This window comes from Bos grunniens, chromosome 15, assembly GCF_055505025.1.
Source record: "Bos grunniens cultivar Pamir isolate PY7600 chromosome 15, Bosgru_T2T1.0, whole genome shotgun sequence".
In the NCBI taxonomy this organism is placed as follows: domain Eukaryota; kingdom Metazoa; phylum Chordata; class Mammalia; order Artiodactyla; family Bovidae; genus Bos; species Bos grunniens.
In genome coordinates, this window is record NC_141179.1 from 67118551 (window position 1) to 67144726 (window position 26176).

The following is a 26176-nucleotide window of genomic DNA, read 5'->3' on the forward strand; positions in this document are numbered from 1 at the left end:
TCCCATCCCTTTGCATGTGATCTGGACCTTGTGACTTGCTTTTTTTTTCCAATTGTGGCAAATTACACATAACAGGGTCTTTCCAGGTGGTCCATTGGCCAGAGAATCTGCCTGCAGTGCAGGAGATGAGAGTTCGTTCCCTGGGTTGGGAAGATCCCCTAGAGGAAGGCATGGCAACCCACTCCAGTATTCTTGCCTGGAGAATCCCATGGACAGAGGAGCCTGCTGGAGCTACGGTCCGTGGGGTCACAAAGAGTGGGACGTGACTGAAGTGACTTAGCATGCACTCACCCACACATGACACAGAATTTACCGTATTAACCATTTTTAAATAAATGGTTCAACAGTTTACCTTGTTGTGCAGCTAAATCTCCAGAACTTTTCCATCTTGCCAAACTAAAACTCTATGCCCATTAAACAACAGCTCCCCATGCCTCCTCCTCCAGCCCCTGGCAATTCCACTTTGTTTTCATGAATTTGACTATTCTAGATACCTCCTATAAATGGAATCGTACAGTGTATTTATCTTTTGGTGACTGGCTTGCTTCACTCACATAACGTCTTCAAGGTTCATCCATGCATGTGTCAGAATTGTCTGCCTTTTTACTTGAGGCTGTATCACACTCCATTGTACACCAGTACCACATTTTGTGTATCCATTCATCTGTTGATAGACACGTGAGTTGCTCCCACCTTTTGGCTATTGTGAGTCATGCTGCTGCGAACACAGGTGTATAAATTGTGATTCACTTTTAACAAAGAAAATAGCAGTAGAAGCGATGGGATGTCAGTTCCAGTGTAAGATTACAAAAGACCCCATGTCTGTTTTTCTTACCGTCTCCCTCACTCTAATGCGGCAGCTGCCATGATGTGAGCTGTGCCACAGATAGGCCTGCATGGCAGGGAACTCCAACCAAATGCCGTGAGGAACCAAGGCCTCCAGTAACCACAAGCGTGAGCCCAAAATTGGCCTCTCCCTCGGTCCAACCTTGAACTCTCTGCGGCCCAGGAGATAACCGCAATGGTAGCCTTCTCTAACTGTAGTAAGCAGAGCTCAGCTACTCCTGGATTTCTGAGCCACAGAAACTGTGAGATAAGAACATTTGTTTTTTTTAAGCCTGTAGGTTTCAGAGTAATTTGCTACGCCATACTAGAAAACGGACACCATGAATACCTCTTATGTGGGCCCCACTTCTGATCATTCCAGTCACAGAGAGCTTATGAAGACTCGGGTGATGGTGAGAGAGGGTCAGTCCTTTGGATGGAGATCAAACAGGATGTTTACAAGACTAGCCATCACATTAAGCGCTAAGTGGCAGGCCCCGTTCCAAGCATTTGACTTACGTTTTCTTACTCAGTCCTCACCAAATCCCTGTGACAGGAGGATCCAGGAAGAGAAAATGACCCTCATTTTTCTAGAGGAAGAACCTGAGGAACAGAGAGGTCCCATAGCTGTGGCATGACCACACAGCGAGTGGGCAATGAAGCCGGGAACTTAGGTCCTCCGAGGTACGAGTTAGCGTTCTCCATCACCCTGTGCTGTGGTTGTCTGGGTACCACTGTGCTGGGACCAGGAACAGCAGACCTTTCCCGCCTTCGTCCCTTGAGCTCGGCGGGGAGGTTGTGTATGAGGCTGGCATATTTTCCTCTCTTTGTATTCAAGTCCCCCTCTCAGTCAGAAAGACAAATGAGGCCTGCCTACCTTCTCCCGGGTGAGGAGTGCTAGGGAGTTAAGCTCTTTTGAAGAAGCCACCAATGCCAGGGTAGTTAATTGAGTGTATTGGCACTCGGGTTGCAGTTTCTTTATCTCGCTTGCTGTATCCTGGTGATAATGCTTAGAGAAGAATTTGGAAAGCTGGCCGTGAGGTTGGGCACCTCACCAGAAGCTAACAGTGACGGCTTTGTCCTGTTCTTCTGTAGGATTGGGCGTGTGTGTGTACGTGTGTGAGAGACAGAGAAAGAGCACGTGAGCTGTCCTTTTTGGCACTTTGGTCAGGAGGCAGGTGATGCCGTGCCCCCTGGTGCCAGGCCCTGAACTTATGCAGGGGATACGGAAGTGGTCTTGGAGTCTCTTGAATTATGTTCTTTCCTATAGCTTATATGTTGAAGTCCTAAACCGCAGGATGTGACCTTACTTGGAAATTGAGTCCTTGCATTGAAATTAGTTACAGTGAGGTCACACTGCAGGGGGATGTGCCCCTAGTCCCGTGTGACTGATGTCCTTATCGAAAGGGCGTGTTGCGACACAGACAACAGAGGGACATGAAGACGGAACTTGGGTGATATAGCTACACGCCAGGGGACACCAGAGATTGCCAGCAAACCTCCAGAAGCCAACAGAGAGACATGGATTTTCCTTGACAGCCCCTAGCAGGAGCCAGCGTGCCAGAACCACAAGACCGAAAATGTCTTGTTGAAGCCGTCTAGTTGGTGGCATTTGTTACTGCAGCCCTAGCAAGGGCATACGGCTCTCAGGAAGTCACACTGAGGCACAGCACAGCCCTGTGCCAAGTGCCACGGCAGAAAGACAGACAGAGGCATGCGGAGCTGCTAAGAAGTGAGCAGAGTGCAAAATCAAAGGGAGGTGAGGACGTAAGGGAGTCGTGAAAGTGCTCGGGGCCTTCTTGGAATCAGGACAGTCGAGCGGGCCTCCTCCTGGGGGGGAGAGCACTGGGCCGAGCCGTGCGTGGTTAATGGGCCGTCTCCCAGCGTGCATTTTGAGATGTTCATTTTCTGTACTCGGTGTGCAGGCCTCATTAACTCTGTCTCCACAGCAGCTCTGAGACCGAAATCAGGGTGCCAGAATGCCTCCGGCTTTCCAGCAAGTCCTGACCAAGACCGTCAACACTTCTGCTGTCCGGGCACCTTAGGACGGTGGCACTCGGGTCTTCTACCGTCTGGTCCTAAGCCCTAGCTGACCTAAATTAGCCAGCCACCCTGAGGATTGCCTACGGCGAGGGGTTGAGGGAGGGATGGAGTTGGGGGCTGGGGAGAGTAGATATAAGCTTTTATATAGAGAATGAACAAACAACAAGGTCCTACTGTAGAACACAGAGAACTGTATTCAGTATCCTATGATAAAGCATCACGGAAGAGAATATTTCAACAAAGAATATACATGTGTAACTGAGTCACTTTGCTGTATATCAGTAATTAACACGTTATTGTAAATCAACTATATTTCAATTAAAAAAAATTTTTAGTAAATAAATTAGCCAGTCACCCACTCAGATTGGGAGCTGGAGCCTAGCCTTACAATGGATAATTAGCTGCAGAAAGAAAGATTTCAGGGTAGTGATTGCTTCTTAGTCATGCTCTTAAATAAATACCTCAAATAAAGCCTGGCAGCAAAGGGAATCAAGGAGGATTCCTTGCGGCCGCTGGGCAGAGGGATGAGCCGTTTGGACCGCCACTGGTAATGCAGGGGCCTTCACTCGTGGTGAGCAGGGCCGTGTTCTGTCTTGTCCAGTGTGTGAGCTGGCCCTCGGTGCTGCGGAAATGTGTGGTGTGGTGTCCCTTCCCAGATCTCTCCTCCACGCGGGGCCTACGGTGGGTGGATTCTTCTCTGCAGGTCTTCGGTCCCTCCCTCTGCCCTGTGACCTGGCACAGTGGCCAGAGGCGGTTCCCTACCTGCAGATGCCAGGCTTGCTCTGACTGTGGGATGTTGGCGGACAGACGATAAAGGAGCCTGGCATGTGCCGGGCTCTCGTGCTTGCTCTCTTTCATTCTAATGTCTGCCATGAGATGACCAGACTACTGGTCCAAGGAAAAGTGACACATGGGTCAGAACTGAACCCAAGTCACAGCCTGGGGTCAGTCCCAGCAGAAGCCACAAAGATGCAGCCCACCTGCAGACCACTGCGTGAGACACTAAATCTCTGCTGTGGCCAGAGATTTTAAAGTGTGTTTGTTATATAGCAAAACCTGGCTAATATCAGGTTCTCGGGAAATGTGTGTGTGTCTGTGTGTATTTATCATGTAAAATTTATTGACGGCTGCTATGTGCTGGGCACTGGGCCCATTAGACACAGGGACATACCTTATTTTGACAAATACCAAGATGCCATCAAGTGTAAGGCCCACTATTGTTTTATGTTTTGCTGAGAAAGAGGAAATGCTGACAATTCAGTTATGATGGACTATTGATTTTAAGATGCGTCCCAGTTTTAGAATGTTAAAATGGGAGAGGGGGGATGTGGATCTTAGAAGATGGCAATAGGAAGCAAGACAAGTGTGGTCTCTGCTCTGTTGACACCTACATCCCCGTAGGAAAAATAGGCATTGAGTTGGTTACTGGTGTGAGGAGTGTGTGGGAAGGGCAGAGGCAGGATGCTGTGGAAGTGAAGGAATTGGAGACCTTCTTGAGAAAGTGATGCTGAAGATGAAACAGGGAAGATAAGGGGAATTAACTGGACAAGAGGAGGGGAGGGTGTGGGGGAAGGAACCTTCTGGGGAGAAGGAACTATAGGCTGTAAGATCCAGGACTGAGCATGGTGACAGCATGGTGCATTTGAGGGCTTCCCAGATGGCTCAGACGGTAAAGAGTCGGCCATTTGGTGCATTTGAAAGACTGGGGAAAACAAACCAACCAGCCACGTGGCGCCCTCTGGTGGACAGGAGAGGAATAACTTGGAAGTAAGTTGGCGCCATCAGCAGTGGTCTGTGGTGTGGTGAATTGGAGCCACATTAAGGATCCTGGATTTTCTCCATGGGCACTCACGGCAGTCTTCTTTTCTGGAAGAGAGTTCCAGAAAAAACATCTACTTCTGCTTCATTGACTACACTAAAAGCTTTGACTGTGTGGATCACAACAAACTGTGGAAAATTCTTCAAGAGATGGGAATACCAGACCACCTTACCTGCCTCCTGAGAAATCTGTATGCAGGTCAAGAAGCAACAGTTAGAACCGGACATGGAACAATGAACTGGTTGCAAACTGGTAAAGGAGTACGTCAAGGCCATATATTGTCACCCTGCTTATTTAACTTATACGCAGATTTCATCATGTGAAATGCCAGGCTGGATGAAACACAAGCTAGAATCAAGATTGCTGGGAGAAAAATGTCAATAACCTCAGATATGCAGATGACACCACCCTTACGGCAGAAAGCAAAGAGAAACTAAAGAGCCTCAAAATATCATGTAAGAAACGAGTTGCCAGTCCAGGTTCGATACACGATACTGGATGCTTGGGGCTAGTGCACTGGGACGACCCAGAGGGATGGTATGGGGAGGGAGGAGGGAGGAGGGTTCAGGATGGGGAACACATGTATACCTGTGGCGGATTCATTTTGATATTTGGCAAAACTAATACAATTATGTAAAGTTTAAAAATAAAATAAAATTTAAAAAAAAAAGAAAGAAAAAAAAAAAGAAAATGAAAGAGGAGAGTGAAAAAGCTGGCTTGAAACTTAGCATTCAAAAAACAAAGATCATGGCGTCTGGTGGCATCACTTCATGGCAAATAGATGGAGAAACAATGGAAACAGTGAGAGACTTTATTTTTCTGGGCTCCAAAATCACTGCAGATGGTGACTGCAGCCATGAAATTAAAAGACACTTCCTCTTTGGAAGAAAAGCTGTGACCAACGTAGACAGCATATTAAAAAGCAGAGACATTACTTTCCCAACAAAGGTCCGTCTAGTCAAGGCTATGGTTCTTCCAGTCGTCACGTATGATGTGAGAGTTGGACTGTGAAGAAGGCTGAGTGCTGAGGAATTGGTGCTTTCGAACTGTGGTGTAGGAGAAGACTCTTGAGGGTCCCTTGGACTGCAAGGAGATCCAACCAGTCTACCCTAAAGGAGATCAGTCCTGGGTGTTCATTGGAAGGACTGATGCTGAAGGTGGAACTCCAGTACTTTGGCCACCTGATGCAAAGAGCTGACTCATTGGAAAAGACCCTGATGCTGGGAAAGATTGAAGGAGAAGGGGACGGCAGAGGATGAGATGGTTGAATGGCATCACCGACTCGATGGACATGAGTTTGAGTGAACTCCAGGAGTTGGTGATGGACAGGGAGGCCTGGCGTGCTGCAGTCCATGGGGTCTCCAAGAGTCGGACACGACTGAGTGACTGAACTGAACTGCACTGAGTCATGGACCGGATGTGTGACCGTGACGATAGTGGGGTTAGTGACGACAGCGGGGATGGACAGGGTGATGGCCTCAGGATGTATCGGCAGCTAGCATTGCTAGTTGGGGCTTCCTTGGTGGCTCAGCTGGTAAAGAATCTGCCTGCAATGCAGGAGACCTGGGTTCGATCCCTGGGTTGGAAAGATCCCCTGGAGAAGGAAATGGCTACCCACTCCAGTATTCTGGCCTGGAGAATTCCATGGGGTTGCAGAGAATGGGCACGACTGAGCAACTTTCACTTTCATTTTCACTTTTGCCGAGCTTTGATGATAAACTCCATGAGGTTGGCCAGGGGTAGAAAGGGGTAGAAAGCATGTCTCCATGGGGATGCTATTTTTATGGGACCGGAGAACCTGCTGTAGTATTTTCCAGTTAGGCCTGCTCTTTGCTCTTCCACTCCAGCTCCCCAACCCTGCAACTGGCTTGGGTAGTTGAGGGGAAAAGGAGCTTATGCTCTTGGAAGAGACCTTGGCTTTCTGTCGCAAAATGAAACCAAGTGACGTGTAGCCAAAGACATGTAAAGAAATCATGGAGGGCATGAGATGGGAGAAGTGCTAATTTTTTGTTTTGTTTTTCAAGTATGAATGGAGAAGAGCTTTTATAGTTAAAAAATAAAATAGTAGCCTGGGGTTAGGGGATCCAGCCCCAAAAGTCACAACCTAGAATTTGATGGGCGGTCAGTATTCACTGCAAAGCTCGTGTCACCAGACGATGTCAAGAGCCTCATTAGAGGGACCCTGGGAAAGAGTCGTCACTCTGAAAGAATTTATTTGGCCTCACCTAGAGTAAAACTGCTGGAGGTTCGATTAACAGGAGGAATGTAGAAGCCTTTTTTCTACTTTTAATTTGAGACTTTGAAAGCCCAGCTGGGCTGGGAGAGGCAGAAATGCTGACTTCAGTGGAAGACCCAGAAGGAGGTTGAGAGAGGTTGATTGTGCCTTTCTGTACCTGTGGGGTTCTCTTCTTAGTAATTGAGTGTTTGTCTCACGGAAGCCTCTTTCCCTTTACCCACTGCAGCAGGCGCTTAGATTTCTAATGTGTCCCTCATTTAGAAGCAAGTCAGAATGATTCTCTACTCATCAGAGTAATTGCTTCCTGATCTCGTAGCCAGCGTGCTTATCTTCCGAGCTGTTTCTCCAGTCTCCCCCACTCCCCACACAGGTCCCCTTTCTCTTTGCATCTCCTGGCTTCTGTCCCCATCTGTCCCTCCCTCTGTCCCCCTGCCTGGACACCTGGTAGAGCATGTCTCTTCCCGAGGCAGACGGACCAAGTTTCCGGGCAGGGGGACCCAGTGTGGGGCTCTCTGCAAGTTTTTTGAGTCTCGGGACAAGCCGTCTTGTGCGGTCTGATTGTGCGGGGGACGTTTGTCTGTCTGTGGACAGCTTGTGGCCCTCAGCTTCCCACCCAACACCCTTTTACCATCTTGACTCTTCCTTACCTTCATCAAACACCAATCATTTGCACCGTGCCTGTTACTGCCCGGCTCCCCCTGGGTTCTGGAAGAAACACAAAGCTCGATCAGAGCGCACTTGATCATAGTCAGAAACAACACCCTGTGAATAATCACCATGAAGTGTATCCCTGGGTCAGGAAGATCCCCTGGAGGAGAGCATGGCTACCCCCTCCAATATTCTTGCCTGGAGAATCCCCATGGACAGAGGAGCCTGGTGGGCTTCAGTCTATGGAGTCGGACAGGACTGAAGCAACTTAACATGCTCAGGCACATGATTAATGCTGCAATAGGGGAAGGAGGAGCATGGCTTGCCGAGACACAAGGACATGACTAGTCCTTGAGGGGCGACTGTTTTTCCTAGGGGAATATGGCAAGACTTCAGAGGATGAAATCTCTGTCCAGACATTAAGGATAAATAAAAATGGACCCAGAAACAAGCATGAGGCTGGCATCTAGCCAGAGGGAACAGCGTATTCAGAGGCAGAGATTCCAAATGGCCAGAGCAGCGTGTGTGCTTATGTGTGGAGTGGGGTGGGGTTGTCTGGGGTGGGGTGGGGGGTGAAGCTGTCAGGGGGGTTGAGCTGGCTTGTGCAGGCCCCCTCCCTGCATGCTTCAATTGGAAGGTGGAGCCGGAGGAGGAAAATCAGGAGAAATGAGATGCTCTGCTCTGGTGATGGAATCCACTGGAGGGGCTGGTTATCATTGCCTGTGATGAGGATTCTGATCCTCTGTGGATCTTACGGAGCTTTGCGGTCCCACTGGCAGAGGAAATCTAATTCAGACTTGCGGATATTGTAAATGAGACTGCGGAGTGACAGATTCTGTGAATCCTCCAGCGTGAGAATAGCTTGGGAGGTTAGATGATGGCCACGCTCTGGAGATTCCCCAGCCCCCACCCTTGATTTGAAAATCTCCCTTGGGTTACACAATCCAGTAATTCTCTTTCTTGGGGGTGGGGGTGGTTGGAAGGGCTCTGGTTTGGCTACCTGAGAGCTCTTGCTTTGATGTTGCAGAAGATATCTTGCCATAGCCCCCAAATGCTTCCAGCACCCCTTTCTTGTTCTCTCCTTGTTTCTCTCTGGAAACTCAGCAGCTTATCAGTCTGGTTACTGTTTGGTCCTGGAATGCTGCAATACGATTCTAATATATGCTCCCCTTCCCTGAGTTCCCTTCCTTGAGGTCCTGTGCCCTCTGTAATGTGTGTGCTGCTCAAATTACCATCAAAGTCAGCTTTTACTGAAGGTCTTCTTTTGCTGGGGCACTGCTGGGTGCTCTGAGAAATCAGGAAAATGTCCTGAAGCTGCTCTGTTCCCTAATAGTTTAATTTTCAGCTAGAGAGGAAGACCAGAAGTACAGAACCACTCCTTTGACCAATACTACTAACCTGAGAAATGTCCCATGAAGCCCCTTCATTTGACAGTATGTCAACATTAATGCTCCATGCGTTCTGGGGCCAAAGTATATTGGATATCATGCTCCTTGCTCTGCCCTCAGCTCCTTCTAGACTGTCTGCTCCACTCATGACCTCTGGAAGGGCCAGCCCTCCGCTTTCCAAGGTCGTTCCCAACCACCTCAGTCACTGTTGACTCAACCAGACTTGGACACCTGACCCACGGCCAGTCAGTTCCTGGGCTGGCCAGCAGTGAATCAGAATGACTCTCTCAAGCTCAGAAGCTCAGGGTTGAATGAATCAGCCTTAGGAAGCTAAGCAAACATTGTGTAGAGATAGGACCCAGCCATGTGGAAGCCACAGGTGGGAGGGGCAGAATTCACAGCATAAGGGCACTGGTCTGCCCTTCCCAACCGTGTCTTCCACATGGCTGGGTCCTATCTCTACACGATGTTTGCTTAGGAGACATCTAAGAGACCTGAGGTGGTAGTCTCCAGAGAGAGATGGATAGAGTATGGGCTTTATCTTGGATGGCTTCCCAAGTCCTTGCTCTAGCTCTCATGAGACCCGATATCTCTAGCTTTCACTGAGGCCTCTGGAACCTAGACCAGACCTTCTTCTTCATTTGAACTGGCTTGAGTGGGTTACGAGGGATAATCTACTGAAAGAGTGGTCAGTGTCAATCATACATGAAATCAAGCAAGATTTTCATACTTCAGATGATTAGGACGGTCTTGAGAGATGGGAAAGTAGAGAAAACAAAGATATGAGCAAATTTGGGGGCATCTTTAGTATCCAGTTGCTAGTATTTTTTCTCAGATTCTTTCTTTCACAAGGTTCTTAGTGTACAGGACTTGAGACAGTTCAGGAACTAGGTGTTAGTTTAGGAAATAGGCTGAGCTGCTATAACAAAGAGACCTTATCATTCAGCGTCTTAAATGTGATGGAGGTTATAACTGAAATAAGTACCTCAACTAAGATGAATTCTCTCACATATAACATCCCAGGGATGAGCAGTCTGGGCCAGTAGGGAGCTCTGCCCTCCCCTAAGGATGCTCCAGTGGTCACTATTTCCCAGACATCAGGAAGGAGGAAAGAGGGGGAGATCAGATGGACTGCTTCACTTTTAAGGCAATGAACCAAAAGTTGCACAATCACTTTCATTCCTAATCCAGAGACCTGAACATAGTCACGTGACCTTAGCTAGCTGCAAGAGAGGCTGACAAAGGCATTCTTAATCTTTGTGGGTTTTTATATGCTCAGCTAAAACCCAGGAGTCTATATCTGCAAAGACAGAAAGGGAGGATGGAGAAATACTGGGGCATAATTGGTCACAGTCTCTTTTAAACTGAGCTGATAGTTCAGAGGTTTGTGCATGCCCACACCATGTCCTGTGGGTTTTTCGTGTGGACTGCCACCAGACCACAGATTTTTATCTGAGTGGCACTGATTCCTGCAGCCTGAGAGAGAACATTCTGGATGTGCTTTGCCTCTTCACGCTCTCAAGCAAAATAGGTCTGAGCTGAAGTGCCCTGCTGTGCCAAACAGGGAAACCCAGTTATACACCCAATAGGGGCGGCTCCTCTGCATTCCCAGGTGTGCAGTTGAAAAGGCACTTCATGTATTTCTTTGTTCCTTCATGGTCTCACTTATTGTAAGCCTGTTGTGACCCTGTGCAAGCTTTTATCTTGATTTTGGAGTGTGATCAAGGTGATAAGTTATTCTTCAGATGGCAGGAATATGACTTTGATTCTGCTTTTTTTCCCTGGAGTCAGAGGGCCTCAGATTTGGGTCAGTTTGCAGCTGAAGGAAATCTCCAGGGGACAGGTGCTTTGTTCTCATTAGCTGATTTGTTAGGCAGGCTTTCCCATGTGGCTCAGAACCTTTTACAGTGTTTCCCTCAGACTCCTTTGGCCTCCCAGCGCCTGTCTGCTTCCCTTCTGGAAACGTGTATTTGGAGAACGTGTCTGTCTAGTGTGTCCCTCCCCCCACCCCAAGCCCGCATCCCCATGCTGTCCACAGCTCAGTTACATCTTTTTTTCTCCCAGTCTGCATGTAACAGATTTAAAGCATGTCCACAGATCCTTTGGCATCCTTCCATCACGAAGTGAAGCCTTCCTCTGGAAACTGGGCGGGCTTATTTTGATCAACAGAGAATGATAGAAGTGATGGCTGTGTGACTTCTGTGACTGTGAAAGGCCACGCAGCTTCCTTTTTGCTCCTGGAACGCCCCCTGCTGAAAGCTTCAGCAGCACGTAAGCAGTCCAGCTGCCCTGGGGCCGCCATGTTGTAAGGAAGCCCTAACTAGTGTCCAGGGAGAGACCTTGGAGAGACTCGTGAGAGCGAGATGCCTGGGCAGGCCCTGTCTGACTGCAACACCATGTGAGACCCCGAGCCAGAAATGTCTCTCCTTTTCCGAAATCCTGAACCAAACAAACTGTAAGAGATAACAAAATGCCATTGTTTGGAGCTGTTACATTTGGGGATGATTAGTTATGCAGTCAGAGAAGGCAATGGCACCCCACTCCAGTACTTTTGCCTAGAAAATCCCATGGATGGAGGAGCCTGGTAGGCTGCAGTCCACGGGGTCGCTAGAGTCGGACACGACTGAGCGACTTGACTTTCACTTTTCACTTTCATGCATTGGAGAAGGAAATGGCAACCCACTCCAGTGTTCTTGCCTGGAGAATCCCAGGGACGGGGGAGCCTGGTGGGCTGCCGTCTATGGGGTCACACAGAGTCGGACACGACTGAAGCGATGCAGCAGCAGCGGAAGTTATGCAGTAGTAGGTAACCCGAACCTCAGTCAGTTAAAAGACATCTCCCTGGGCTCCCTGCAGGGAAGAAGCTGATTGGCTTCAGCTCTTCACCGGGCCCCTCATTTCCCAGAGGGCTTTCACGGGGCCGTTGTGTGCCGAGTGCTCCCAAGGTAGCATTGCACATGTGGACTGGAAACGCTGCTGACCCGCAGGCTCTGCTGTGTCGTGTCTCAGTCACACAGTCACCCCATACTTCCACGCACAGTCACCCCATAGGGGCTGCATAAAGTGCTTCTGATGGAAGCTGAGCCCAAGTCTATGCCCACCACTTCCTCAGTGTGAGACAGATACTTGAGGGGGTGGAGCTTGATTTTCTCTGCCAGCCCAGTGTTGGCATGAAGGATACAGAGAACATTTAACGTGAGAAAGTTAAAAAAAAAAAAAAGAATCATTAGGCTTTGGGTATAAATTTAGGAGCCATCTGAGTTGTAAGACCTCCCCATCACCTTACAGTAGTATTAGCTGTATTCATGATACAACATGAACGAGCTAACACTTTCAAGAGCCCAGACTCGGCTTCAGGTCACCTGGCAGCTCTGCTAGTTAGCAGCTCTGTGACTTTGGGCAAGTTGCTAAACTACTCTGAGCCGCTTCAACACCAAGATGACAAGGGCTGGCTGTAGGATTGCTAGAAGGAAAAGTGAGAGCGCATAAAGCTCAGAGCAGGTGTTCCTGAGTGTGGGTTCCATTCCCCAGGGGTCAGCATTCCTCTCTGTAACCAGCAAGCACCATAGCTACTGGCCGGAGCTTTTTCTCTTCAGGGAAACACTAAATGTAAAAGAATCAGGTAAGCTCTCCAGGATGCTCTGTCTCTGACAGCTAACAAGGTTTTCTCCTTCCTGCCTACCAGCAAGGAGCCAGGGCCCGGGCTTGGTTTCATCTGGCGTCTTTGTTCCTGGCCTACAAAAGTGGAAAAGGCAATGGAACATTCCAGACTGTGAACATTCGCAGAGAAGTAGCGTGGGGCAGACCCTCTGCCAAGGAAGCGGGGATGGGAGATGCTCAGGAGGGGCTTCTGCTGTCAAAGTGTCTCCATAATAACTTCCCTGGTTATGTCCTTAGACAAGCTGTCTTATTGGTAAATAACAGGGGTGAATTAATATTAGCGGTTATTCATTCAGCGGCTGTTACTGAATGTTAGGCGCTTGGCAAGGACCATTGAACAAGTGGCCCTCCTCCATTCATGGTTCTCTCCATTCCTAAGGACTGGCATCAGTTTAAAAGCCATGTGTGAATCTTGATTAGTTTGGAAGAAATTAACTTTGATGATTTATCAGGAAGAACAAAGATTTGCCTTCTGATTGCAGGAGTCATCTCTTAGAGCAAAAAAACCCCACAAAACTGTAAGATGTAGAATCTGGGAGAAAAGGGAGAAAAAAGTCTCTGGAGTGACTGATCATCCATTCTACACAATCACACTTGGAGACGTGCGGAAAAGACGAGTCCCCCCAGACTAATTTATGGCGTGTTTCCTGTTAGAATTTCAAAATTTGCACAGAGGGCATTAAAATATGACTTCACATCATATTTAATACACGCTATATTTAAAACTGGGATATGAACAGAAATGTGAAGCAGGAACCAGGAGGGTTTTTGCTGCTTTCTGCTGTTGGCTTTGTTTTGTTTCCATTATTCTCCCTTATTGTTTTCCATTAAAAGTACTTTGAATCAGAACCACACCATGAATTTTCAAAATTATTCAGCTAGAACAAGTCAGAAGCATCACAGCGCCCCAGCTGAACTGGACTGGTAATTGTCCAAGTCCCTGGCTCCCCGCACAGGCTGACAGTGTGCCCGGCAACGTGACGACCATGGCTGCAGTGGTGTCCACAGGACTGTGGTCCTCATGGGCTCTGCCGGTTCAGAGATGCCTCCGATGGCACTGTTCTCTGCTTGGTCACCCTTTTAGTTCCCAATCTGGTAGTAAAATTTAGATGATTCTGTAAGATGTTTATATCCCCCGAGAATAGATCATGAAAGTGGAAATGAGCAATGAGCGTGATCAGGGTTCTATGGAGGCAGAAATAACTTAAAGAGGAAGGAAGTATGGTCAGTGGCAAGGAGTATTTGGAGCTAAAAAAATGTTACCCTGGAGAAATGTAGAGGGGAGAGAGGGCATTTGGAAATGTTGATGGTGAATTTCAAAATGATGGGGCGGGTGGTGGAGACACGATTGGCATTTGGTGGATGGGGTCAGGGAAATTCAATGCCTTTCATTGTGGGGTATGGTCTCACAAAGAATCATGCTCCCCACCCCCAAATACCATGAATGCCCTGCTTGAGAAACTTTAGATAAACTCTTTGATCTTTTAAAGGAGACAACAGAGATCTAGAAAGCGATGTGGTTTGTCCAAGGTCACACAGCTTAGAAGTGACAAGACTGGACAGGAATCCAATTTTTCGGACACTAAAATCAGGTCTCTTCCCATTATGCTTCCCACGGGGGGCTTCCCAGGTGGCACAGTGGTAAAGAATCTGCCTGTCAGTGCAGGAGACACAGAGACATGGGTTCCATCCCTGGGTCGAGAAGATCCCCTGGAATAGGAAATGGCAACCCACTCCAGTATTCCTGCCTGGAAAACCCCTTGGACAGAGGAACCTGGCAGGCTCTTGGGGTCTCAAAGAGTCAGACACGACTGAGTGACTGACCAGGCATGCATGCACGTGATAACTCTGTGTTTAATTCTTTGAGGCGCTTCCAGACAGTTTTCTAAAGTGGCTGCACCATTTTACATTCCCACCAACAGAGTTCTGGTTTTTCCAGATCCTCACCAACATTTACAATTGTCTTTTTATTGCTTATCATAGCCCTCCTTGTGGTGTGAAACAGTATTACATTGTGGTTTTGATTGGCCTTTTCCTAATGACTAACGACTCGGTGGACATGAGTTTGAGTGAAGTCCGGGAGTTGGTGATGGACAGGGAGGCCTGGTGTGCTGTGATTCATGGGGTCGCAGAGTCAGACACGACTAAGCGACTGAACTGAACTGAACTGAACTGAATGATGTTGAGTATCTTCTCATGTGCTTATTGACCATTCATTTATCATCTTTGGAGAAATGTCTCTTCAAATCCTTTGCCCATTTTTAGGTTGAATTGTTTGTCTTTTTATTGTTGAATTGTAAAGGTTTGTTATATCTTCTTCAAACACGTCCTTTATCAAATATATGACTTGCAAATATTTTCTTCCATCCTGTGAGTTGTCTTTTCACCTTCTTGACAGTATCATTTGCAGCACAAAAGTTTTTAATTTTGATAAAGTTCAATTCCCCTGTGTTTCCTTTTGTTGTTTGTACTTTGAGTTTCATATTTAACAAACCATTTCCTACTCCAAGGTACCAAAGATTTACTCATCTGTGTTTTCCAAGGGTTTTATAGTTTTGGCCCTTGCACTTAGGCCTGCGATCCTTTTTTTAGTTCATTTTCCTGTGTGTGCGATTCGGGAGTCCAGATTCATTCCTTTGCTTTTTGATATCCAGTTGTCCCAGCCCTTCTGTTGAAAAGGCTGTTTTTTCCCCTATTGAATTGTCTTGGCACCCTTGTCTGCTTTGTCTTTAATAAATAAACTGCCTAGACTCCCTTAGCTATATTTCTTGTCTGGGGACAAGTTCACAAGTAGTGCATGACAGTCCTTTCCTTCTCAAGATTTATATTCATAAATGTTAGGATGAACCAACAAACACACTTGAAAGAAGACAAAGTTGTGTGATGATGTAGCAAGTATTTTTTTTTAAGTGGCCACATCCCTTCCTCATTGGAGGACCTCATCATACCGTGTCCTTCCCCTTCATCAAGCCCGTGGCAATCTTTCATCCAAATAATATTATTTCTTTTTATTCTGCAGGTAGTGGTGGTAGCAGCTCTAGGTGTACTACATGGAAACTGTCATATGTGTGTTTAACTATGTTCTGGGCACTTCTCTGAGGATTTCATACATGTCAATCATTTAAATCACAAGAACCCCATAAAGCGATCAATAACTATTATCCACGTTTTATCAATGAAGAAGATGAAACCTCTTAACATCACTATTTGCAGATGATATGATTTTTTGAATAGAAAACCCTGAAAACTTCACCAAAAAAAGCTACTAGAAATAATTATTATAGTAAATTTGTGGGGAACAAAATCAACATACAAAAATCCGTTGTGTTTCTATATGCTAATGATGAGCCAGCAGAAAGAAAACTTAAGAAAATCTCATTTACAATTGTAACAAAGAGAATAAAATACTTAGGAATAAATTTAACCGAGGAAGTGAAAGACCTGTACGCTGAAAACTATAAGATACCGTTGAAAGAAATCGAAGAAGACATAAATAAATGGAAAGATATTCTGTGCTTATGGAGTGAAAGAATTAACATTGTTAAAATGTTTTTATTACCTAAAGCAATCTATAGCTTCACTGCAGTCCCTGTTAAAACCCCAAGGACATTTTTCACAGAAATAGAACAGAAAAATTCTAAAACTTATATGGAATCACTAAAGACCCAGAATAGCAAAGCAATACTGGAGAGAAAAAGACCAAAGCTGAAGATTTAATATTCCCAGATTTCAAACTATGCTATAAAGTTATGGTAATCAAAACAGCATGGTACTTGGCAGAAAAATAGGTTCAGTAAGTCCTTGGCAAACATGTTCCATTCTGAGAGTACATTCATAAGTCCTATTTGTTCAGAAGTCCAACAGAGTTAGCTTAGGTATCCAACTAACACAGCCAGCTAAATAGTAATGTGTGTGTGCGTGAGCGCATGCATGCATACTCAGTCCTGTCCAACTCTATGAGACCTGATGAACTGTAACCTACCTGGCTCCTCTGTGATGGAATTTTCCAGGCAAGAATAGTGGAGTGGGCAGACATTTCCTTCTCCAGGGAAATCTTCCCAACCCAGGAATTGAACCCAAGTCTCCTGTGGTTTCTCATTGCCAGATGGGTGCTTTACCACTGAGCCACCTGGGAAGCCCAGTGGAATATGATATAGTGGAATATTCTATATGTATATGGAATATACATGTAATGAGTACTATTCAGTTATAAAAAAGATAAAATACTGCCATTTGCAACAACATAGATGGTATTATGCTAAGTGAAATAAGTTAGATGGAGAAAGAAAAATACCAGGTGATTTCACGCCTATATGGAACTGCTGCTGCTACTGCTAAGTCGCTTCAGTCGTGTCCGACTCTGTGTGACCCCATAGATGTCAGCCCACCAGGCTCCCCCGTCTCTGGGGTTCTCCAGGCAAGAACACTGGAGTGGGTTGCCGTGTCCTTCTCCAATGCATGAAAGTGAAAAGTGAAAGTGAAGTCGCTCAGTCGCATCCGACTCCTTGTGACCCCATGGACTGCAGCCTACCAGGCTCCTCTGCATGGGATTTTCCAGGCAAGAGTACTGGAGTGGGGTGCCATTGCCTTCTCCCTATATGGAACAAAATCCCTCAAATAACTGAATAAGCCAAACCAAACAAAGACATAGATGAAGAGAACAGAGTTATTGGAGGGTAAGGGTGGTGGAGAGGGTGAGATGGATGAAGAGGATTAACTGTATGGTGATGGATGGAAACCCAATTTTTGGTGGTGAGAACACACCATTTAGTGTACACGCAAGTAAAATATAATGTTGTACACATGGAATTCATATAATATTATAAATCAGTGTCACCTCAATAAAAAATTTTTTTAAACCACTGTATAAGGACATAAATGGTAAAATGTTGAGTTTATTCTTTGAAACTGAGAAGGCAATGGCACCCCACTCCAGTACTCTTGCCTGGAAACAAACAAACAAACTGAGCTCTAAGAGACCCAGATTTCAGCTTAGAAGTGGGATATATCACTATGTCACCATAGGTGTGTACAAAAACCTGCAAATACCAGGTGTGGGGTCTTCAGAAGGATCCAGAGGAGGGGATGGGACCACTGTATGGAGAGTGCTTAAACATCACCATTCCTTTTTGCCTTTAATAAATATTTTAATGGGCTTCCCTGGTGGCACTAGTGGTAAAGAACCCACCCTACCAAAGCAGGAGACATAAGAGATGGGATTCAATCCCTGGGTCACAAAGATTCCCTGGAGGGTGGAATGGCAACCCACTCCAGTATTCTTGTCCGGAGAATCCCATGGACAGAGACGCCTGGCGAGCTAGAGTCCATAGGGTCACAAAGAGTTGGAGATGACTGAAGCGACATAGCAGCAGGAAATATTTGAAGAATTAATTTTTAAAAAGAAAATGAGGTCCAGAGAGGTTGGTTAATTTGCACTGGGACACCCAGCTAATAGGGGAAAAAGCCAGATTTGAACCCAGCAACCCAGCTCCAGAGTCCTCACTTTCAACATTTCAGCCACGAAGCTGAACGGCCTCCCCCATTTATACTTCTGTCCCTGGTCCCCAGCACACACCTGGCACTCGGTAACCATTTGCTGAATACACAGATGGATGAAAGGAACGAACAGCTAGAGGAGATAGAACAGCTGTGGCCTGGGGAATGGAGGATTGATTTATGGGAGAAAATTAGAGGACTGAAATCCACAGATAGAGCCTGCCTCCCTGAGAGTGATACCCAAAGCCAGAAGGTGCCTGGGGGAGAGGAATTGTTTACCTTGGTAGGAACGAGGAGGAGGAGAGATGGGTGGTAGTGCAGAGACGAGGCTGGAATACGAGTAAGGACCAATGAGTTCACCTTGCAGCCTGTGGAATGGGCTGTGTAAGAAAACTGGCAGTTCCATTAGGTCAGCATATACACCCAGAGCACCTGACCCTGACATTTAAAGGGGGCTAGCTGGGGACACCTGTGCTCTGCAGGGCTGCAGGGCAGACCTGGCATCAGCAAGACCTCAACAACTCTGAGAAGATGCTACAGCATGTGTATCAAAGTATTATTGTTCCAGCAAAACATTGTGTGTGTGTGTTAGTCGCTCAGTTATGTTCAACTCTTTGCGACCCCATGGACTGTAGCCCGCCAGGCTTCTCCATCCATTGGATTCTCCAGGCAAGAACACTGGACTGTGGGTTGCCATTTCCTTTTTCAGGGGATCTTTCCGACCCAGGGATTGAACCCAGGTCTCCTACATTGCAGGCAGACTCTTTACGGTTTGAGCCCCCAGGCAAGCCCGCCCAGCAAAACATTACTTACTGTGGAATTCAGAAGCGGTATTTCAGGAGAGAGACCTTTGCAGAAATGTTCAGGTGGCAAGAGTCGGTTTCTGTGAAGGAGGAACGTGTGATGGGCTAGCCAAGGTGACTGATGCTAGGAATTCTTAGCTGCTCTGCTTCTCTCACGGTCTGTGAGCCTCGAGGTCACCTCCAGCTTGGAAGGGTGAGAAGACCACAGCCAAGGTGTGAGATGGCCTTCTTTGCAAATGCCGTGCCCACCGCCCCAGGATTCCGGAGAGAGCAGCCATCAACAGTGATTTTGCCCTGGTGCTGTCTGCAGGCATCGTGCATTAGAGGTTCACACCATACTGAATCCTTTGAGAAAGTTTCTCCTATTACTAAGATCCCCATTTTACAGGGGAAGAGATGAAGTTAGGGAGGTTATGGGCCTGGCATAAGGTCACTGTGATGGCTGATTTTATGTGTCCCTTTGGCTAGTCATCCCTTAAGATGACCAGAGAGCTGGTAAAACGTGTCTTGGTGTGTCTGTGAGGGTATTTCTGGAAGACATGAGCATTTGAATCATGAACTGCGTAAAGCTGGGGGAGAAAGGTGCTTCCCAAATGTGGGTGGCCCTCATCCAGTTCTCCACAAAAAAGATTGAGGACAGAGAAATTCACTGTCTCCGCTTGACATGGATCCTCCATCGTCTCCTCCCCTCTGACTTCTGGGGTTTCAGATTCAGAGCCTTACTCTGCGCCTCCAGCATGCAGAGGGCGGACCGTGGAGCTTCTCGGCCTCCATGATCGTCTGAGCCATCCCTCCTAGTAAATTCATCAGTCTGCCTGCGTGTGTGAGTGTGTGTGTGCACGCGCACCTAGTCTCCTGTTGGTTCTGTCCCTCTGCGGATCCCTGGGTGTAAATGGCATGGCCAGGATTTGAACCCAACACTCTTGTGACCTCAGGGGCAAGCTCTTAACTACCACATTCTAAAGACATGATCTCTGCCTCCTGGGATCTTAGTTTGGTTTGGGTGACCAGATACACAGACAGAAAACAGCACATCAGGGCTGTGCTCTGTGGTCACGAGAGTAAGTGAGGGACCTAGATGAACGGCTTGGAGACTGTCGGAGATTCCCTCACTGTTTGTTTACCTCCCTGTACACTCACCCCTCCGGACGTTAAGTACTTGAGCAGATCCCCACAAGTGAGCAATCACCAGTGAGCATTTGAAACGTGCATAATGCAACACGGGAGTGTTGCCCAGTCTGTAGTTTGGGAGGCTGTGGCTGATGCGAGCCAGGCTCGGCTCTGTTCTGCAAGTGGGGCTCAACTGTGCTCGAACCCCTGTTGCCCCTCCTTCTGGGAGGAAAAAACTGTGAACTACCCAGTGCAGAAGCTCACCCCAGGCTGCGCAAGCGTATTTTAAGCCTCTGCTCATGGCACATACTGCAGTCCTGGTGGCCAGAGTCAGTCACGTGACCAAGTCCAAGGCCAGTGGTGCAGGACGTGTACTCTACCTCTAATGAGAGAAACTGAACGATGGCGTGGCCAAGGGCATGGATGTGAGAAAGAGTGAAGACCTGGGAACAGCGATATATTTCATACTGAGTTTGGAGGGGAGGAGGCTGTGGCCACAGATCCCTGCCCTGTGGCCGGGCAGATGCCTGGTTTTCCGGGAGACTTGCCTGGCCATGGCAGAGCACCTCCCCACCGCCTTAACTCTCTGTGCCAGTTCCCCAAACTCCGGACGGCCTGCTGCAGTTGTAGAAGTGGCCTCTGGCTCCAGCCAGCGCTCCCTTTTATTGAGTCTGTCTCTGCCTCATTATTTACACAGACAGTAAAATAAAGCTTAACTCAAAATTACCGTAAGTCAGCACATCCGAGTGAAGCCGGCATCTGGGCCTTCACAGTTGAAAGCAGACTAAATAAAAGCGGGAGGGAATAAAAAGAAGAGCCTCAAATAAAATGTCAGGAAGTGCTTAATTACATAAAGGTTATGCATCTGCCTGCGTGATGGTCTAAAGCGGCTGATGGCAACAGCTGGCCGAGGAAGCTGGTCTTCAGTGCTATTTATGTGTTTATCTGGTGCCTGTCACCATAATAGCTGTAAGCAGTATTGATTGCAAATTAATTTGGCCTCATTCCTTCTCTTCCTTGGCTCTACCCTCCTGACGACCTCCCCTACTAGAAGAGGAAACTGATTGAACACGTGGCAAAAACTTGGAAGTTTGGGGGGATGGGAGTCGGCAGAGTCAACCAGTAACCCACAAACAACCTTTTATTATATGCCCAGCACTTGCCTAGGTTTTTTTTTTTAACATATATAACTGACTTTTCTAATATTCACAACAACCCTGTGAGGTGGGTATTCTTCTAAATCCTATTTACAGATGAGGATGCTGATGCCCAGAGAGGTTAAGTAACTTGAAAAAGTCACACAGCTTGGGTGTGGTCTAGCAATTCACTCAACCATTGCCCTCCTGATTGGGCACTGCCAGGGGGCATTTGGGGAGTTCTTTCATGTACTTGGAATGAGATTAAGCTCTTCACCAAAGACTGCAGTGCCTTGATGTTCCAGCTCCAGCCAGTCTCCAACAGCTTTTTCTGATATTCTCTGCCTTTTCCAGCTGGCTCAGGCCACACTGGTCTCCTTTCCTTTTCTTAGACACGCCAGGCTCCTTCTGGTCTCATGGGCTTTGCAGGTGCTTTACCTCTGCCCGGAACTCCACCCCTGCAAGGATCACAGCCTCCCTGGTCACTCTCTCTAAACAGGCTGTCCTCTCTTTTCCCTTAATATTCTCAGTCACAGCGTCCTCTGGGTTTCTCTCCTGGGAGGTCATTAGAGATTTACTGGTTATTGCAGCTTTCCCTTTGGACTGTACCTTCCATTCAAGCAAGGATCATGCTTGTTTGTTTACCTGTGTGTTCCCAGACCTTGAAATCTAGAGGCAGTAGTGGGCTCTAGAGCCTGGACTTTGGAAGAAGTTGCCTGGTTCAAATTCCAGCTCCACCATTTACTATGGACTGTGTTGTTGCAGGAAGGGGGACCCCTTCCAGGGCCCGAAACTAGGCTCTTGTCTAACACCCGGAAATGAATTGTCTGAGGAGACACATCTGCTGACAAAGCAAGAGATTTTATTGGGAAAGGGCACCAGGGTGGAGAGCAGTAGGGTAAGGGAACCCAGAAGAACTGCTCTGCCTCGTGGCTCGCAGTCTCGGGTTTTATAGTGATGGGATTAGTTTCCAGGTGGTCTCGGCCAATCACTCTAATTCAGAGTCTTTCCTGGTGGCGCACGCATCGCTCAGCCAAGATGGATGCTAGCGAGAGGGATTCTGGGAAGTGGATGGACACGAGGTGTCTCCTTTCGACCTTTCCCGGACTCTTCCGGTTGGTGCAGAATCTCCTGTCATAAAACAACTGATGCAAATAGTTACTATGGTGCCTGGCCAGGGTGGGCGGTTTCAATCAGTGTGCTTCCCCTAACAGTGTGATCTGAGGGCAATGACTGTGTCTTTCCGTCCTCTGTTTCTCTATCTGTAAAATGGGAGTAATGATACGGTTATTACACAGACTGAACTAATTAACCCATAAAAATGCTCATAGGACAAAGCCTGATGGCTCAGTGGTGAGGAATCCGACTGCCAATGTCTGCCCATGCAGACAAATCCTGCCATGCAGGATTTGATCCCTGGCTCGGGAAGATCCCCTGGAGGAGGAAATGGCAACCCACTCCAGTATTTCTTGTCTGGAAAATCCCATGGACAAAGGAGCCTGGCAAGCTACAGTCCATGGGGTCGCAAAAAGTCAGATACAACTTAGCTACTAAACAACAACAAATGATATACAGTAAGCATTCAGTACGGAGAAGGCAATGGCACCCCACTCCAGTACTCTTGCCTGGAAAATCCCATGGACGGAAGAGCCTGGTAGGCTGCAGTCCATGGGGTCGCGAAGAGTCGGACACGACTGAGCGACTTCACTTTCACTTTTTCACTTTCCTGCATTGGAGAAGGAAATAGCAACCCACTCCAGTGTTCTTGCCTGGAGAATCCCAGGGACGGGGGAGCCTGGTGGGCTGCTGTCTATGGGGTCACATAGAGTCGGACACGACTGAGGCGACTTAGCTTAGCTTAGCTTATGCCATGAGAGTGGATGAATGAATGAATTTATATTCATAGAAGGGGAAATAGAGGCCTCAGCGGGTCAGTGGGGTTGTCCATGAGCTCGGGACCCTGATCCAGCCCTCCTTATACCTCCTCGCCCAGTGTGAGACGGCCCCCCTGAGATGACACCGTGATGTCAGGGTTATTCCTATGTCCTGTGCTGCCCTCCACTACCAAGCACCCAACTCAGTCCTGCTGTTCAAAGGAAATAGGTTTGGGAGACTAGTCTTTGTGCAAAGTTCTGTAAATCCTTCTGGGGCGTTAGACAGGAAGTTTTGTTGGTGGCGAGTGATGTGTTCCTGCTCATGCAATGGGCAAGGTGGTTCTAAGCCATGTGGAAGATGTGCCTGGTGGCTCCTTGGTCCTGTTCCACTCCTCCAGCAGCCCCCCTCCCCCATCTAGTCTGTTGTACTGGGCTGGCCCTTCCCATTAGGAGACATCTGATAGAGGAAGCTGTAGGCTTAGCTGGGACCCAACCGGTGACCAACAAGGCCCGTTTGGAGCTGCTGTGCCTGGTGACCTGTGCTATGCCATGCCTCTCCTGTCCTTCATTTACAGTCTAGTTCTGTTGTCTGCTCTCTTCCTTGCCCTCCAGGCTTCAGCAGGTTCCCTGCAGGAAGCTTTAGCACCCTCTCCCCCCCCTCCCCCGCCCCCCCGCTCTCCATCCCTTTCTTCTCCTCCCTTCTGTTGGCCTCTGGCTGCTTACTTCTTCCACCCACCTCCACTGGCTTCTCCGTGTAAATCAACACCCACCCCCCTGCAGTTCCCGGAGATGGGAACTGCGGCCCGTTCCTAAATAGAGGCCATACTCTCTAAGAACAGGGTTTCCTTTATCCCAGTGGCATCACTCATCCCTGCCCAAATGCTCAGATCTCTTATTAAAGTGAGTTATGCCAGAGACTCTGTCAGCCTCTTTTCAGCCACACCCAGCTCTCAGAAAAGTAAGCAAAGCCTGGTCCTCAGTCACGAATGGAAGACGGGTCCCCAGAAGCAGCCAGCTGGCTGTGGCTTTGGGGCAAGGAAGTGTGCTGCCTGCTGGGTCATCCACTGGGGCTGTCAGCCTTGTTTGGGTTTTCCAGTGGGAGCTCGTTAACATATCCAATGACGAGATGCTGGGTGGTCTGAGTTGCTCTTTGGTTTTTAGCCTCCAGGAGCTCCAGTGTTCCTGGTATTATATGGTATGTCTGTGACTTTAATTTCCTTTTTAATTTCTGTTGAAAGGAAGAAAAAAAACTCTGTGAAGCTAGGATCTACAAAGGACCTATGTTGTAAGACCAGTGGGTGTTTTGAGTGGCTAATTTGAACATGTGTAGCCACTCAGTGTGAAACCCACTCCCAAGTGCACTCTGTGAGCTCGAGTCTGTAAACAGAACTGTGCAGGAACAGCCCGGAGGAAAAGCCACCAAATGCGAGCAGCGGTCGGTCATCTCTCGTGGTAGCTCAGTGGTGACGTTTATGTCTAGTTTAAGCATCTTCCGTCACTTTACGCTGAGCACTTTACTTTGATGTTTTAAAAGAAAAGATACACATTAAAAAATAAATAACACCCGTACTTTTGAACACTTGATCTTGTGACCTTAATAAAGAGGAGTGGAGAGAGATGGATTAGGAGTTTGGGATTAATCTGTATACGCTACTATATATAAAATAGTTAAAGACTTTGCTGTACACTTGAAACTAACACATCATTCTAAACTAAGTATCTTTCAATTTAAAAAAAGACTGGAAATATAACTGGTAGAAGTTAAATATACAGATTGTAAAAGACCGTATTATGTATTTATATTAAATAAACATTAATATAATAATACTGCACGTTTGCACTGGAGTTAGGGATTGGCTAAACAGGGACTTGAAAGCATAAGTTATGAATAGTTTATTATGAAAGTTCGAGTCAGAAAAGAAAACGGTGCTAGAGAGAAAAGGAGTTTTGTGCTTATATTTTTGAACTTAGATAGTAATGCTGTTTAACCCAGGCTGGTTCCTTGATTTTCCTGTGCCTTAATTTTCCCATCTGTAAAATGGCATAAAATAGTCCTGACCCATAAAGTTATTCCTAGAATGAAATGAGTTTGTGTTTGTGAAACTCATAGAACAGGACTGGAACATAGCAGTTACTGGAGAAATGTTTGTGGCTATCGGATCACTCTTGTGGTATTTAGGCTTTTGACTACAGCTTGTATGTCATTATGGGAAGTAGCGGTGGCAGTAAAGTTACAGTGGTCAATTAGCATGCATGGGTAGAGCTCTGACCACGTCTGAGCCACCGTGTGCAGCTTTCTATTTAGATTATCTTATTTACTCCTCACACCTACTTTGTACCATTTGTCCTGTTGCTATCTGCACACTTTAGGTTAGGGTACAGGGTCTCAGAGAGAGGTTACGTTACCTGCCTGAGATTATACAGCTTGCAAGGACTTGACCCTGACTCCAAAGCTCACTCTGTAAATCATTGTCTTATATTTTGTATTCTCCTGCAGGTGCCCGAGATACGCAGTTATCTTTGCCTTTTCCCTGGCATTCATTTTGTGGATTAAAGGTCTCTAGTTGAGCTGTTTTAATGCCCTTCCAAAGGGATATGTCTGGAATCTCTCCAACTGTGTCCCCAAAGCAAAGCCCAAACCACCTCCTGGGGGATACACGTCAGGGGAGGCAGGAGTCAACCCCACCCACTGGCTGCAGACATCAGGCAGCAGCAGGATGTTCATAACTTAGATGCTGCAGACACTAATGACAGAGAGTTTTTAGAAATGTAAAGCAATCATACAGCTTGCAGTTAAAACTCAGAATGGGACTCAAAAGTTGGATAATGATTAATAACTTCCTGTTTGTTTGTAGTGTAGTGTCTAAGCAAACAGTTCATCAGCATCTGCATAAATACCCACCCTAGAGGGGCTAGGACCCAGTGAGAGGGATCTCCTCTGCATCCTGTTAGCTAGAGAATGTCAGTCCATCTCACACCTTTAACAGTGACTTACCCTGCCTGGCGCTGTGCTGGGTGCTATGACTCAACTCTCAAATTCATGGATGCTCCCCTGGGGCCTTCAGATAGAGGTATCTGAGGACTCCAGTCAAGAGCTACAGAAGCTGTGGGCCACGGATTGGACGAGCAGGGGAAACC

General features: G+C 47.3%; 1 protein-coding gene across 5 annotated transcripts in view; it reads left to right on the plus strand.

The window, feature by feature from the left end:
- LDLRAD3 (low density lipoprotein receptor class A domain containing 3) overlaps positions 1-26176 on the plus strand; it is a 274030-nt gene that overhangs the window by 153877 nt on the left and 93977 nt on the right. The window contains exon 6 of one of the 5 annotated variants that reach the window (XM_086341153.1): positions 15639-16148. The exons of the other annotated variants lie outside the window; for them this stretch is intronic. Coding sequence (XP_086197279.1) covers positions 15639-15718 — 80 coding nt within the window. The 3' untranslated portion in view covers positions 15719-16148. Of the gene's footprint in view, positions 1-15638; positions 16149-26176 lie in introns of those variants that run through there. 5 annotated transcript variants of the gene reach the window in all.